Source organism: Neltuma alba, unplaced genomic scaffold (assembly GCF_004799145.2).
Source record: "Neltuma alba isolate B1F8T4 unplaced genomic scaffold, ASM479914v2 tig00010701_pilon, whole genome shotgun sequence".
Lineage (NCBI taxonomy): Eukaryota > Viridiplantae > Streptophyta > Magnoliopsida > Fabales > Fabaceae > Neltuma > Neltuma alba.
The window spans coordinates 243,941-260,843 of NW_021635537.1; the positions used below are offsets into that span (position 1 = coordinate 243,941).

General features: G+C 33.4%; 2 protein-coding genes and 1 long non-coding RNA gene across 3 annotated transcripts; all 3 read left to right on the top strand.

Annotated features, from left to right (window-relative positions):
• The first annotated feature begins 3,796 nt into the window (after positions 1 to 3,796).
• Positions 3,797 to 10,941, top strand: LOC114758454 (protein FAR-RED ELONGATED HYPOCOTYL 3). Its single transcript, XM_028947487.1, has 9 exons — positions 3,797 to 3,966; positions 4,254 to 4,586; positions 7,495 to 9,699; positions 9,800 to 9,856; positions 10,077 to 10,145; positions 10,229 to 10,291; positions 10,374 to 10,442; positions 10,526 to 10,576; positions 10,660 to 10,941. The coding sequence occupies exons 3-9, from the start codon at positions 7,534 to 7,536 to the stop codon at positions 10,714 to 10,716; spliced, it is 2,532 nt and encodes an 843-aa protein (XP_028803320.1). The 5' UTR covers positions 3,797 to 3,966; positions 4,254 to 4,586; positions 7,495 to 7,533; the 3' UTR covers positions 10,717 to 10,941.
• A 985-nt stretch (positions 10,942 to 11,926) lies between these two features.
• Positions 11,927 to 14,596, top strand: LOC114758467 (uncharacterized). The gene is made up of 2 exons (XR_003741806.1): positions 11,927 to 12,018; positions 14,019 to 14,596. It is a non-coding gene; the product is annotated as an uncharacterized LOC114758467 (long non-coding RNA).
• On the top strand, positions 12,281 to 14,574 carry LOC114758461 (pentatricopeptide repeat-containing protein At1g62670, mitochondrial-like). Its single transcript, XM_028947504.1, has 2 exons — positions 12,281 to 13,671; positions 14,005 to 14,574. Exon 1 carries the CDS (start codon positions 12,347 to 12,349, stop codon positions 13,655 to 13,657), a length of 1,311 nt encoding a protein of 436 aa, XP_028803337.1. The 5' UTR covers positions 12,281 to 12,346; the 3' UTR covers positions 13,658 to 13,671; positions 14,005 to 14,574.
• Positions 14,597 to 16,903: the final 2,307 nt, after the last annotated feature.

Consider the following 16,903-nt stretch of genomic DNA (forward strand, 5'->3'; position numbering starts at 1 on the left):
AAAGAATGAAAAGTATTTAATTAATTAACTCAAAAGCGAGCAAGGCTGAGCTGTCTTAATTGAAAAAAGAGACAGCAAAGCCTTTATTGTCATCTCCCTAACCACATGTAAAGATGGAGTCTTGTGGCCACCGCCATAGATAATAATAAAATAAGACTTCCAATGTAATCTTGTGGTAGTAGTCTGTAGTAGATAGCCCCTTCATCTTCATCGTCCATGAGAAAGAGGAAAAGGAGGAGCATGCACAGCAACATTCATGGGTATTTAGATAACTATGGTAATTGAATAATTGTCATATCCCTCCATAACCATCCCCCACCATACACAAACATGAGATGCACACTGGTTACTCCCTCCTGAAATCTGCATACCTTATGGAGTTAAGATTGAATTAGGTATTTAATATAAAACATAAAATATATTGATTATCGTAATGATAATTAGGAAATTCACTATTTGAGATAATTAATAATAGACAAATCTCATATAAAATATAAAATAGGTTCACTATTCAATATATTAATAAATTGAGTAGTTCCTATTGTTAAAGTTACATAATAGTAATAAACAAAATATCTCAACTAATATTTTTAAGTTTGTATTTCTTTTTTTATATTAGGCTAATCCGTAAAAGACATCCATTGTTTTTCTAAAAATTAATATTTTATTTTATTTTAAAATAAATTTTAATTCTAAATATCATAAGTAAAATAATTTTCCATTTGAATTAGATTTCAGAATAATTTATAAATAAAAATAATAAATATTTCAGGTATAAATAATAGTTTAGATTTAAGGCATAGGATACCATTTTCAACACATTAATAGACTAAAAGAAATTAAATTTCAAGCATAATTAATTTTAAATAATACTACCAAATTAATACAAATTTCAAAATTTGAATATATATCATTCCCCGCGTATATGCCATATTTTTAGGATAAGAGAAGTTATATAATTTTATTTATTTTTTTTAATTTAAAATATTTGCAGATAAAAGGTATTTTGGTTTTTTAAAAAAAATGGAAAAAAATAAGGCTCATTAGTGGGGATAACTGCAATAAATTCTGTAATAAGTCAGAATTAATTGAATTAATAAAAAAATTATAAAAAATAGATTTATCTCTCATTAACAAAAATCATTATTTTGCAAAAATAAAAATAAAAAACATTTTATTTTTAAGATTGCATGGGTTGGTTAACAAACTCAGTAAATAGACATGAAACTTGCACTCAAATAAATAGGGGTGGATTAGAGAAGTTATATGGTTTTCATATGTTTTTAATTTAAAATTTAAAATATCTATTCAAAATATATTTATTTTAAATCTAAAATGTATAATAAGTAATAAATACAAACAATTCAATCAAAATAATTCAAATACAAAAAACGCAACAACTGGCTAGAAAGCAAAAAATTGAAGGCTAAAAAATCAATAAAATTAATATTTACATAGAGTTTTTATTGTTAAGTTGTTAAATTTATATTTATGTTGTTTGAAAATATGAATTGATCGAAACTCATGGCATATATATCGAACATGAACCAATTTAAAATTTCGTTGAACTAAATCTCAAGAACAAACGCATAAATAAGAAATCATAGGTAGAAACATGACTTTAACAAAAAATAAAAAGTAAAAAACATTTATTTGCAAAATAATGCTACCATGTGTCGGCTTACTATTGAGTCTTATTTTTACTCCACTTTTATATATTAATAAATGGATTGCTGGCTACCAAATTATTGTTCTGGAAATATACTTTGGAATAATAGCAAACCCGATTGATTTTTTTTTTTGGAAGAAAAACGCTCTTCAAATATTCAGCAACGAGGATAACCCTCTTATTTTCAGGTGTCAAGTACAATATCCGAATGAAAAACAGAAATTTTGAAAAAACTACGTTATTTGATTAATAAAATATATGACTAGTTTCTGTAGCTCTTTGTTCTCATAAAATATATGATTTGTTTTCACTTAGCCTTTGTTTGGTTCAATAGAGGGGAGGGGAGGTGAATTAAGGGAGGGGAGGAGAAGGGAGGTTATGAGTTTTGTTTGGTTGAAGGAGAAAAGAGTAGAGGAAAGATTTCTTGTTTGGTTTAAGAGGAGAAGAGAGGGAAGCTAATTTTAAGTTGACAAATATATCTTTATCTTTTTATTTAAACTTCTTTATTATTTTATTAAGATATTTATATCATAATTATTATTTTTTAATTTGTGAATATAAAAAAAACAGATATCTTGAGACATAACAAATAGATTATAAATAATCATATCAAAATAAGTGTCAATCAAAAAAATATATTATAATCTTTAGCATATTATATAAATTATAAATAAATTTGTGCTGCAAGTTTTAAACTATTCTATCCTTAATTATATAATGTGCGCAACCGCTCACATGCTTAATTAGATAATATACAGAGTTTTGTATAAAAAATAAAATTAAATTAAAACAGGTATATATAGACACACATATCAACAAATTTAGATAGTATTATTTTAATAGATCTCAGCAACTTCAACTCATATAAACCAATAAAAAATAGTTTTATACAGGATAAATGAATTAAAAATACTAATAATAACGAGAAGACAAATGAGGTGGGGGATCAAGTAAGAGGAAAAGATGAGAAAGATTAATGGTAAAGAGCATGGAAAATGATAAAATCAGAGAAAGAAAATATGCAAAAAAAGAAAGAATCAAAAAAAAAAGAGAAGAATCAAAAAAAAAGTATAAAAACTTGGAATATTTAAAAAATAACATGGATAATTTAGTCAAGATGAGAGATAATATTTCTCTTCCCTCCAAAAAACCCCAAATTTAGAAAGGAATAGGAGGGGAATTGAGCACTACAAGACAAAATTTTTCCCCTTTCCTCCCTTCCATTTTTTTGAATCTTAGACCAAAAACAAAAGCTTTGTAGTACCAAAGGCAAAAACGATTTTCTGATTTCCTATTCTCAAACAAATGCACAATCTGTCAAAAAAGGTAGGAGAGGAGAGGAAAGAAAGTTCCACACTTGAATATTTGTGGAGATTCACATGGAAGCTCTTTGGAGTTCACTAATGGTAATGGAGAAGATACTTCATCATCAATGATTCCTTCCCTCTTTCTCAACGTCTTCTCTCTCAATCATATTGCGTGGGAAACTCCTCACCCATCGTCTTTGTTTCTGATAGTTAGGGTAAGAGTGTCATTTGATGATTCTGAAAATTGCACACAAGTCACTTTGGGACCTCAAAAATATTATGAGATTTCAGGGGATCTTTTTGTTGTATTTATACTTGTGTGGGACCTTAATGCCATTTTCCCTTTTAATTTTTATAATTTCATGAATTTTACTGAATATTGTGCAATTTTACCCAAATATAGAGACAAAGTTGTGAAAAAAAATCATGATAAAATTGTACATTTAACTTTGATAAAAAAAATTGCACATCTAGCATTTTCACTCAAAGGAGGAACTTCTTAGCAATCCAACTCCTCTCTTTTTTTTTTTTTCCAAGGGCAAAACAAGATGACCTGCTAGATTAGTTTATGTTAGACTCGATTGGTATGACAATAACAGAACATGGTTTCAATTTTCAAGTTATGACGATGAGAAGAATTTGATTGGATGATGATGAGAAGTAATGCAATGAAAAGAAAATGAAATGAGAAGCGAGAAGGAGCGAAGGACAGCTAATCTGACTGGACCGGACAATTTGTGGTTAATCCGCTAACCCGGTTTGATCCATTCGGGTCTTCTTCCTTCCTTCCAAGGAAGGACCAAAAAAATGTTCCAAGGAAGGACCAAAAAATGTTCAGCTGGGGCCAAACTCTGCCAGCCACCCCACTTCTTGTATAATTCCATTCGTTCTTAACTCCTTTTTATTATTCTTCAACCAAATTTGTTCCCTCCGTCTCGGCTTCTTTTCCGGCGACGGCGTAGGGTTGATGCATAGATAGATTGTCCGCTGGTTAGTTTCTCTTTCTGTCTTTTTTTTCTTTCAAAAGTTCCCAAGGCGATTACGAATTCCAGTGCTCTGGTGATGTTCGCCGGGTGCTCTGGCCTTTGGTTATCTTTTGATTTAACCTAATGCAGTTGAACATGCTGATGAAGTTGATTTTTGGTTTCCTTAATTCATTTATTTCTGTAAGAAAATTCATTGTTTGCTTAATAATTGCATTGTTGAATATGCTGATGTATGTAGTCTTTGCCGTGTTAATTTGGTAGTGTTTCCTCTTTCTTCTTTTCTGGGTGTAGAATTGGGAAGCTGAAGATATTACTTGAGTAATCATACGGCTAGAGTTTCTTGTTAGAGCGAGATTAAAGCTTGAAATTGGCAGAGCGGGAGATATCGGAAGCACCACTCCGAATCCTCAGGGTGGGCCGAGATTGGACGACACGCGCCACACCATGGCGCAAGTGAGGAACTATGACAGTTAGATTGGAACTGAGGAGGGGCCTTTGGAAACCCTAAGAATAAAAATTTGAAGAGTTGAAGAGCGGGGTTCGTCCACTCGCCAGGCCTCTCGCGTGAGATTTCCAGCTTCTGGCCAACTTGAGTAGGGTACCTTCTTTCATGTAATCAGAGAGGTACTCTCCTCTGTTTTCTCTAACATCTTTTGTTCTTTGGTTTGTGGTTCGCCTTTTATCTCTTCTATTTCTTTCTTTCTTTTTGCTTCGACGTCTTAAATATATTTTGTTTTTATACTCTGGGTCTTGGAAATAATTGCATACTGCTTTAAAGACATGAACGTGAGGCTATGTGGGAATTTAGCATGTATCTTTTTTTGACCTGAGGAATTTAGCATTATATCAATGCTGGTTTTTTGATAACTTTGGGAGACGATATTAGTCACAAGAACAAAATAATAGTGCTGGTAAGAAAAATTTATTTTTGTTTGAAGTCTTAAATGTGTTCTGCTTTTTGTATAGGTCTTGGAAACGATTGCGTAAGTAGCTTTAAAAAAAATGATGTGATGCGGGAATTCAGCACATATCATTATTTTTTCCCAATATCATGGATAATATATTAGTGACGAGGAAAGAAAATCTGGTACTGTTATATTTTAGTGTTGGTAAGCTTTGTCTAGTGAACTCAATATAGAAGTTTAGAATTTCCAAGTTCTACACCCCATTTGGCAATCAACGATGATGAATGAACGGATGAGAAGTGAGAATTTAGAAGCAATCTTGAAAATATAATAATAGAAAGATCTTTAATGAAGCTTCTTGTTAACAGCTCAACCTTCTTTAGCTTGCAATGATTTTTTGGATGAAATTGGTTGCTTGCTTCCAAATGAACATGAATTTATTTATTTTTTGTTTTTTTGCCCGAACTTAAAGTGGACTTGAGAAAATTGAATACTTTTTTTTTCCCCCTTTCGGGACATAATATGGTTGAAATTCCATGAGCCGTAGCTTGAAATGGGTGTGGGGGTTGGCCGGCAAGAGTAATTGACAATTAATGGCATTAGATATGTCGGTGACTGATCACGGGTTTTAATTTGTGTTGGCCTCCTTTTTTGGTGCAATGGAGACTGAGGTAGTTTGGGATTCTTAAATCTCACCTTGAAAAGCATGGGATCCTCTGTTGAGTATTTAAGTGGGTTAGTACTACCATCTTAATAGTTAGCTTTTGAGGGTGTATTTTCCTTCACACTTGACTATTCATCAATTGGTTTATATCTATCAAAGGTTCTAACTAGTACAATACTGAGTCATGTCATAAAGTGTCACTGCTTGGGTGTGTGCTCTCAGTAGGGCAATTAATGGAGGTTGAGCTAGTATGGAATGTTTAAGTCTCACATTAACTAGTATGAGATGTCTAATGAGATATTTAAGCGGATTGGTATTCCCACTTGAGTTCCCATTAGATTGGCAGAAGCTACTAGTTGTGCCCTCCCCCCTTTTCTTTCTTCTGTCAGTCGTTGCAGGTGGTTCAGGACTCGGGCTATAGGGCCTCTTTTCGATAATAAGAAGCTTTTGAAGGCTATCAAATCTGTCAAGAAGAAATAATATAAAATGCTATGGTAACAGCTAGTTCAATGTTGTGGGGGCTAGCTATAGATTTCTGGCCATTGACGGGATACTATGATGGTGCATGTGGGAAGCTCAGTCCAGGTGAAGAAGACCAGTAATGGGATAATTTGCAATTATGTATTGCAAGAAAAGCCTTGTTGTAAAGATCCCAAGTTCTTTCTAATGATTAGATGTAGCATTGTCAATTGAGGCTCTCTCTCTTTATATACTTGTGATGTGTTGCCCTAATCCAGAAAGAGAAACACTCAAACCACCTTTATTTTTCATTGCACATCTGTCATTTTCTGCTACATTTTAGCTGGCATACTAGTGTTTTGCAAATTTTCAGTTCTCTCACTTTTTGTAGTCTGTTCTCTTAGCAAACTACTTGTCAGAGTAAGGAGGGAAAATTGCTTTTGCATTGTATTGTATGCTGTTCTTTGTTGTCTTTGTTTGGGGCTGGATCTTTAACATAGAGACATTGTCCCTAGACTTGCTTTGGGACAGAATTATTTTCATAACCTTACTTCGGTGTTCTTACAGAGTCTGCCTTTAGCAGACAGGCACGGGGACCAATAGCTTTGTTATCTTGCTATATTTCTGTATTTACTGTGATGTTTATTTTTGCATGAATGTAACTTTTCGTTCGTTTTTCTTAATCTTTAGTCTCCTTTTTCTCTTGCTATAATAATTTCTTCTTTTATTTAGAAACAAAGATTACATGATTGGGAATGTGCAATTATATTCCACAACAGATGTAAAAACAACATAAAGCCATTGAAGATGAGTATTCCTCTTCAAGCAAACCAAACAAAACTCAAAGTGTTGTTTTTCTTCATTTTAACAAATCATCAAAATAAGTTTGGAGGGCCCCACCCAAGGCAGCAGGGTATGCCTAATGCTCTCCAAAATACCGGAGAGTCTTTTCCAAATGTGACACTGCTGGGCAATGAAACTGTAGACTAACCAAAATTTCTGAATCTGATTCAGATCGTCATCTAACACATTAGAGAAAAAGGCATATGGGTCATCAAACCTGCAAAAATATATATTTGTTTTTCTTTTTCAGTACTGCTTTACTAATGATTTGATCTTTTGGGGAGCTCTCCAAATTTTTTAATTATGAACAAAAGATTACTTTGTAGAAGAATGAGTTATGAAATGGAAATAGGATTTCTCACAATTATTACAGATTCCAAACTCGCATGTCTAGACTAGAGGAAAAAATGACAAGATCCAGTTGTTTGGGGGGGGGGGGGGGATGACAAGATCCAGAAGACAAGGATCTGGGCTAACCACAACTCCTCTCCTAAATAAGAGTTGCTGTACTCTGTGATGGATGCAAGCAATCAAACAAAGAATCAGATGCGGCCTTAAGCACTGGTCTCTTTGTTCCTCTCCCTCCCATTCTCCTGCGGTTAGCTTTTCTGTTTTAACTGTTTCTGTGCTTGACATCAGTTCTGTTATTTGGAATTTTAAGGTACTGCTGAAAATCATCAGGCTGAAAGCTGTTCTCATCATGGACATAGATCTCAGGTTACCTTCTGGTGGCCACGATAAGGATGAAGAACAAAATACAATTGCTGACATATTGGAAGATGAAGAAAAATTGCATACCGGTGATCTAGAAGGCCAGAATATGGTTGGTGCCAGTGTTGATGCGCATGCTCTAGATAGTGGAGATTTGAATTCATCTACAATGGATATGGCAATGTTTAAGGAAGAGACAAATCTTGAGCCCCTTTCTGGCATGGAATTTGAGTCTCATGGGGAAGCTTATTCTTTTTACCAAGAATATGCAAGGTCAATGGGATTCAACACTGCAATACAAAATAGTCGACGTTCAAAAACTTCAAGAGAATTTATAGATGCAAAATTTGCTTGTTCCAGGTATGGAACAAAAAGAGAGCATGACAAATCATTCAATCGAGCCTGTGCCCGACAGAACAAGCAAGATGCTGAAAATTCAACTGGTCGAAGATCTTGTTCCAAGACTGATTGTAAAGCAAGCATGCATGTAAAAAGAAGGCCTGATGGAAAATGGGTAATACATAGTTTTGTGAAGGAGCATAATCATGAGCTTTTACCAGCACAAGCTGTCAGTGAGCAAACAAGAAAAATGTATGCTGCAATGGCTAGACAGTTTGCTGAATACAAAACTGTGGTTGGTCTTAAGAATGAGAAAAGTCCATTTGACAAAGGCCGGAATTTGGGCTTGGAGTCAGGGGATGCAAAGCTTCTACTTGATTTTCTGGTGCAGATGCACAGTATGAATTCAAACTTCTTTTACGCGGTAGATATAGGTGAGGATCAACGTCTGAAAAATGTTTTATGGATTGATGCTAAAAGTAGGCATGACTATACGAACTTTTGTGATGTAGTTTCTTTTGACACCATCTATGTTAGAAACAAATACAAGCTACCTCTTGCGCTTTTTGTTGGAGTAAATCAGCACTATCAATTTATACTGCTTGGGTGTGCCTTAATATCAGATGAAAGTGTTGCTACTTATTCTTGGCTAATGCGGACGTGGCTGAAAGGAGTTGGTGGCCATGCTCCGAAAGTGATCATCTTTGACCATGACAAGGCATTAAAGTCAGTTATTTTAGATGTCTTCCCTAATGCTCGTCACTCCATGTGTCTATGGCATGTATTAGGGAAGGTGTCTGAAAATCTGGCAGGTGTAATTAAACAACATGAGAATTTTATGGCAAAATTTGAAAAATGCATCTATAGGTCATGGACAAGCGATGAGTTTGAGAAGAGGTGGTCAAAAATTGTTGATAGGTTTGGACTCCAAGAGGATGAATGCATGCAGTCATTGTATGAAGATCGCAAGTTCTGGGTGCCAACATTCATGAGGGATATTTTCTTAGGTGGTTTGTCCACCGTCCAGCGATCAGAAAGTGTGAATTCATTCTTTGATAAATATGTTCATAAGAAGACCTCTGTGCAAGATTTTGTCAAGCAGTATGAAGCAATCTTGCAAGACAGGTATGAAGAGGAAGCAAAAGGTGATTCTGAGACATGGAATAAAGCAGCAACATTAAAAACTCCTTCACCATTGGAGAAGAGTGTTGCAGGGAGTTACGCACATGCAGTGTTCAAGAAGATTCAAGTCGAGGTTATTGGTGCAGTTGCTTGTCATCCGAAAGCTGACAGTCAGAATGATGCAGGCATTACTTACAAGGTTCATGATATGGAAAAGAATCAAGACTTCATTGTTGTGTGGAATGAAATTAAATCTGAAGTGTCATGCATATGTCGGTTATTTGAATATAGAGGTTTTCTTTGTCGGCATGCATTGATTGTTCTTCAATATTCTGGCCTTTCGGTAATCCCATCCCAATATGTCTTGAAACGGTGGACAAGAGATGCTAAAGATAGACAAACAATGGGAGAAGAATCTGAACATGTACTAGCTAGGGTACAACGATACAATGATTTATGCCAGCAAGCAATGAAGTTGAGTGAAGAGGGATCTCTATCTCAAGACAGTTACAGTATTGCATTCCATGCGTTGCGTGAAGCATACAAAAGTTGTGTGACTGTGAACAATTCTAGCAAGAGTCCTGCCGAAGTTGTCATGTCAGCTAGTCACAGTCAGCTCTCTGCTGAAGAAGATACCCAGAGTAGAAATATGGGCAAGACAAACAAAAAGAAGAATCCAACTAAAAAGAAAAAGGTTCTTTGTTTTTTTTTTTTTTGGTCTTTTTGTTTGCTTCAGAGCACATATACACATCTATGTTGTGTTGAGTTTATATCATGACCTCTTTGAATTGCAGCTGAACTCGGATTCTGAAGTCATGACAGTTGGGGCACAAGATAACATGCAGCAAATGGTTAGTCCTTCTATGGATGTTAATCTCTAAAATTGTTCAATTTTATATTTTAAGGTGTGGTGTGTGTAGAAGAAAGTCAGGCTACACGGTGGAATATTTATTTAGAGCGAACAAAAATAGAAATATTGAAGTTTAAAATAGAAGCTCCATCTTAGTTAAAAGGATGTATTTGTCTGCTTAGTTTGAAGTGTCTTCAGTTAATTGGAAATTTGTTTTGTAGGACAAATTCAACGCAAGGGCAGTAACCCTTGATGGTTATTATGGCTCTCAACAGAGCGTTCAGGGAATGGTAAGCATATGATACTCTTCAGTTTACCTTTGGTGGTTTCGCATTAGTACCTGGACTAATGTATTTTTTATTTGATTATTGAGTTGAACTTGATGGGACCAACACGTGATAATTATTATGGGAATCAACAGACAATTCAGGGGCTGGTGCGTCTATGAAATTGTGATTAATTATGGAAAGTATTTAGCGCAAGTGCAAAATTTTAGAAACTCTGTTGTTTGAATACAGGGACAGTTAAGTTCCATACCAACAAGCCACGATGGTTACTATGGTGCTCATCAAAGCATGCCTGGTCTGGTAAGGTTTGCTTGCGCTGAACATGAATTTCCTGCCATTGTAATATTTTTGCTGAACTTCATAAATTGTTCCAAAATTTGCAGGCACAGCTTGATTTTTTCCGGGCATCGACAAATTTCACTTATGGCATTCGGGTGAGTTTGGTAAATTAAGTTACTTCCTAGATAGTATTCACTTCCAGACTAACACTATCATGATGGCTCGCTCCTTGTGGCAGGATGATCCAAATGTAAGACCGACACAATTGCATGAGGACCCATCAAGACATGCATGAGTATATGTAACATGATACAGAATATCTGTTGTTTATTATAGATCTTGTTAATAAATGGTTAAAGGGTGTAGTGATAAAGATATGGTAGAGGTGGTTGGTTGTATTGTGGTTCTGATTCTTTAGGCTGCATGTAAAATTGTAATCAGTATTGTCGTTTGTCATAAAAATTTTCAAATGTTCTTCATTTTCCACGAGTTCATATTTAGTTTATCATCACTTTCTTTAGCTTCTTTCCTCCAAGATAACTAGTCAAAATTTGTGCGTTAGCGTTTACTGGATGCCCGAATGGTTACTGATTTGATTTTCTCTTTTTAGTGATGAATTTATTTCCAATTTTCTCTTAAAAAATAGGTAGAATTACAAGATTACCCATATTTAGATAGAAATTGTTGTATCATTTCGTACTTCCTCACCAGTTGCTCATGTTGACTAAAATTTTAGTAGTGTAACAAAATATTGTTGTTCCCATAAAAATTATTTGTAGGTTGATACAAGTATTTAAATAATTAGTTGATATCTAACAATTTTCTGCTTTCAAAGATTTAATTTGTTATTTGTTCTTGGTTACTGCAAAAGTAAATTATTAATTATAGTACTGTATTTTGATTTTTTAGACCCAATTATAGTATTTTGATTGCCAAAAAAAATTTCGGTTATAATAAAAGAACCGAAATACATATATAGTATATTTATATTTAACAAATATTATTATAGTAAATGTGTACGAGTGGCTGGGAGCTCTAACGATGGGTTAAAATATATTTATATTTAATTATAATAAATAATATTAAACAATTGAATATGATTAATTAGTGGTTGTAATTGTAATTTATTATGTTTTTCTTATTTAAAGTTACCTTTTGGTTATTAATGGAATTGAAGTATCTTAGTTAATTCGATTTTCAAATTAATTGGTTTCAATTCAATGTTTAAAATTATTTAATTTGATTTTTTGGTTAATTTGATTATGATAGAAAAGTCAGACACCCACCTTTATTTTACCCTCCAATTAATTAACTTGTACAAAATAAATGTAAGGAATAAATTGCTTAGAAGTAAAATGATTTCCTTCTTGATTTTGTTAGACTGCGCATCACATTAGCCACTGTCTCAAAAAACCAATTAATCCGAAAATCATATAATTATAAAAATTAATAATATAAAGCAATAGGATTCTGGATTATCCCACCCTAGGACCTATCCGAGGAAAGCTTTAACGCCGAATTCTCAGCTGTAGTCTTTGTTGAAGGATGTGAATTTCTGAATGCAACTGAAGATGTCATTTTGCAGACCTCCTTCACGGTACGTCTTCCGATTTCCTTTGTTTTCTGCAGCGCCTACGTCTACCTTCCTTCTTTCTCACCCGCATGCCTTTACTCTCCATTTCTGTTTCCATTCCAATCCTACCAGTACTCCCAACATTGAAGAGGCTGTCTCTTCTTTTAATCGCCTGCTTCATGTGCGCCCCCAACCCTCGATAATCCAAATCACTAAGATCTTAGGATATGTTGCAAAGTTGAAACATCATCGAACAGTTATCTCTCTTTTCTCACAAGTGGAATCTAAGGGATTCACGCCATCTTTGGTTACGCTGAACATCTTAATTAACTGTTACTGCCATTTGGGTCAAATGACTTCTGCTTTCTCTGCCTTAGGCAAGATTCTTAAGATGGGCTGTCAGCCAGATACGATTACTTTGAATACGCTAATGAAGGGCCTTTGCATCAATAATGACGTTGGGAGGGCATTAGATTTTCATGATGATCTGACAGCAAAAGGTTTCCAGTTAAATGTTGTTAGCTACAACACACTGATGAATGGACTGTGCAAGATTGGAAAAACAAGGGCTGCTGTTAAATTACTCCAAAACATGGGAAGAGGGCCAGTTAAGCCTAATTTAGTTTCTTATAATACAATTATTGATGGCTTTTGCAGAGAAAGGCTCATAGCTGAAGCCTATGATTTATTTCATGAAATGATTGATCATGGAATATCTCCTGATGTTGTGACCTACAGCTCTCTCATAAGCGGTTTTTGCGTCCTTGATAAATGGCCAGAAGCAGCAAAATTGTTTAATGAAATGAGACTTAAAGACATCAACCCTGATGTGTGTACTTTTAGTATATTGGTCGATGCATTTTGTAAGAAAGGAAATATGACTAAAGCTGAGGCTATCGTTGCCACGATGATGAAGTGCGGTGAAAAACCTGATGTTGTTACTTATAGCAGTTTAATGGATGGGTACTGTTTGATTAATAATGTTTTTGAGTCAAAAAGACTATTCAACAAGATGGTCAAAAGTGGTTTGGCTCCTTGTGTTATTAGCTATAGCATTTTAATTAATGGACTTTGTAAAATGAAGATGGTTGATGAGGCCATGAATCTCTTTAAAGAAATGTGTCGTAAAAGCTTTATTCCCGACATCGTCACTTACAGCTCCCTTGTTGACGGTTTGTTCAAGTCAGGTAGAATCTCTGACGTGCAAGATATTATCTATGAGATGCATGATAGAGGTTGTGCCCCAAATATAGTATTTTATAGTACCTTGTTAGATGGATTGTGCAAAAGTCACCATCTTGACCAGGCAATTTCATTATTCAAGCAAATTGTTAACCAAGGAATTCGGCCTGATACTTATACATATACCATACTTATTGATGGTTTGTGTGAGGGCAACAAACTAAATGATGCGCGACAGATTTTCCAACATCTTTTGGTTAATGTTCATCCTTTGAATGTCCAAGCATACACTGCTATGATCAAAGGACTTTGTAAAGAGCATTTGTATGATGAGGCAAAGGCTTTGCTTTATAAAATGCAAGAGAATGGGTGCTCGCCTAATCTTGTAACTTTTGAAACAATTATTATACCTCTTTTGGAAAAAGGTAAGAATGATGAGGCAAAGAATCTGATTGACGAATTGTTCCTCAAGGTCTCTTGAAATGATAGAAGAAGGTTAGTCACTTACCCCAAGATTGCGTTACTTGTGTTCATGATGGAAAAAGTTGACACATTTTTGTAGGAAAAAATTTGCACTATTATTACTGATGTCAATTGCATTTTTTTTTCAGTCATATGTTCATATGTATTTAGTTTTAACTTTTGTTGTAACTGGTCGTTTGTTTAGTTTTTTTGGCTTGACATGTGTTTGATGCAACACGCTCACACACGCTAGCATGTATCACCGAAATGATGCCTTGAATTCCTGTCCTCTCTATAGTATATATCCGTCAGATAGCGCACCAAACGTAACTCACTCTAGTAATTCCTCTCCTCTCTTGCCTTTAGTTGCTTATTTTCAGGTATGGAACAGAAAGAGAGCATGACAAATCATTCAATCGACCGCATGGCTGACAGAACAAGCAAGATGCTGAAAGTTCAACCGGTCGAAGATCTCGTTCAAAGACTGATTGCAAAGCAAGCGTGCATGTAAAAAGAAGGCCTGATGGAAAATGGGTAATTCACAGTTTTGTGAAGGGGCATAATCATGAGCTTTTACCAGCTCAAGCTAAAAGTAGGCATGGCTATATGAACTTTTGTGATGTGGTTTCTTCTGATACAATCCACGTTGTGAACAAATATAAGTTGCCTCTCTTGCGCTTTTGTTGGAGTAAATCTGCACTATCAATTTTTACTGCTTGGGCGTGCCTTAATATCAGATGAAAGTTGTAACTTGATCCAGAACATCTGTTGTTTATTACGGATCATGTTAATAAATGGTAGAAGGGTTTGGTGTTAAAGATCTTGTAGAGGTGGTTGGTTGTACCGTAGTTCTGATTCTTTAGGCTGCATGTTAAGCTGTAATGAGAGTATTGTAGTTTGTCATGAAAATTTTCAAATGTTCTTCATTTTCCATTAGTTCATATTTCATTTATCGTCACTTTCTTTAGCTTCTTTCCTGCCAGTTAAAAGGAGGAATTCCTACATACACTCCTTGCAATTCAGATAAGTAGTCAAAATTTGTGCATTAGCAGACGCCATGATGCTTTCTGATTTGAGTTTCCTTTAGTTCCTTACTCATTTACAGAGAAGGAATGAATGAAGGACAAAAATCAAGGCATGAAATAAATGTAATGGCTTTGATTCAGTTATATAAACTGCATGATGCTATTTATGCTTTATGAATTACATCTCTGTAGAGATATTTATTAAGAGATTCAGTTCAATGGCTTCCTTGAGTATCTTTATGAGCTTTACTAATTTTCATAGGATTGAAGATCATATGCTCTGCGCACACCTCTCATTTTTGCCACTCTAACAAATAAAATTCATAAGCTTCTTTGTGAAAGACGGTACATGTGCTATTGAGCCAAAAAGTTATTAGCAGTCATGGATAAAGTTTTGCAAGGCACAATAAATCAGTTCACATTAGAGTTCCAAAAGTATGCAGTCTATCGGTGGATTAATACTTCAAAAAGATCCTACCTAAATTATATAGAGTTAAGGTGCAAATTTGTCTTGAGAGTTTTTACCTTGGAGCATTAGGCATTTGAAATGTTTTTTTTTTAATTCAATATTACTCCGAAAATTTGAAATCGTAACAATTTTGAGTCGTACTGTTAAAAAATTAATGTTGACGCTTAAAATAATAACATTGACCATTAATATTTTTAACGGTATGGGACAACAATTATTATAATATTTAACCTTCTGGGATAACATTGAATCCAAAAAAATTTCAAGCGTCTCATACTCCTAAATAAAAACTTGTTTAACAAATTTACACCTTAACCATGTTATATATACTAGGCGTTTTTCTAATCATCATTCACTTGTGTATGTGTGTGAAAAAGGCAGTTTAAACTAATTCAAGCATTTTATGTTAAATTATTAATAACTCTAAATTTTATATTATCTACAGATAAATTTTCTAGTCAATGAAACTTACAATAAACCTGCTAATATATTATGTGGATGCATATGATCTTCCTGCAGTGAACTTAAAATTTTAGAAAATTATTTGCATATAACTCAGAATTTGATGTTATATACGTACGAAAATAAAATTTAAGAGAGCATATAATTAATGATTAGGAGGTTTTTTTAATTAGTTTTAAAGGTCGCGAATTTTATTGGTATGTTATTTAAAGTTTAACAGAATTTTGTGAAATTCATCTTAAATTTTTTTGAAAATTATTTTTGTTATTTTTTCTGAAAATGTTACTTCTTTCCAATTTTATCATTATTAACTATATAATGATAGAGTTTCCAAAACTATTCTGTAGCTTACGTTATAAAAAAAAAGGATAAATTCAGAAAAAAAAATAGTTAACATTACAAGATTAGCTATTTTGATAGAAACACTGTTTTCAGAAACTATCTTTTTTTTTTTTTTGGGTACTGTGAAATTGTCTTACGTTTACGGATAGGGAGGATTTGTATCCCTTTGTACTCACCCACCCAATTGCCCATGTTGATTTAAATTTTAATAGCAAAACAGAATAAAGTTAGATTTTTAATGTAAAAAAAGAAAATCTCATTACTATTTTATAATAATGTGTCACTTTTGTATTTTTCTGGTTCCATAGTGTTGTGTTGATAAAAAAATATATGAGGTTGATACAAGCATTTAAATAAGTTACTAGTGTCTAATAATTTTCTCCTTTTAAAGAGTTATTTTGTTATTTATGCTTGACTATTGTTATTCATAATAACTTGGATCTTTAATATAATATTCGAGTTAACTTATTTAGAAGGATTAAGAAAATTAAATAAATTATTTTAAAAATTTATGTTTTTTCTTTTTCTGTAAACTAATTTTCTTAAATTATAAACAAATACTACATCTGATCGTTAATATAAGAGTTAGTTTGACTTTTAAATTGATTCTAAATATAAGACTCTAATTCATTTTGTCTATCATATTTATTTATTATTTTCAATATAGTTATTATAGTAGTTGCACATATTAAAAATTTCACCAATTGGTAGCTTCAGCTAATATACTTGATTAATAAGTTTATTTTAAAAAAAATATCTATTTATTACAAATAACTAATCTAACTGATTTTTTTAGTAATCTAGCTCTTATATTAAGAACTGAAAGTAGTATATAATATGTGAACCTAGATACTCCTCCGGTCCTTAATATAAAACCTATTTAACTAATTTGATTATATTAAGGAAGTTAGGTAAGTTAGTTAATTATAAGAAATGTGACATGTTTTTCCTAAAATACCATAATCAT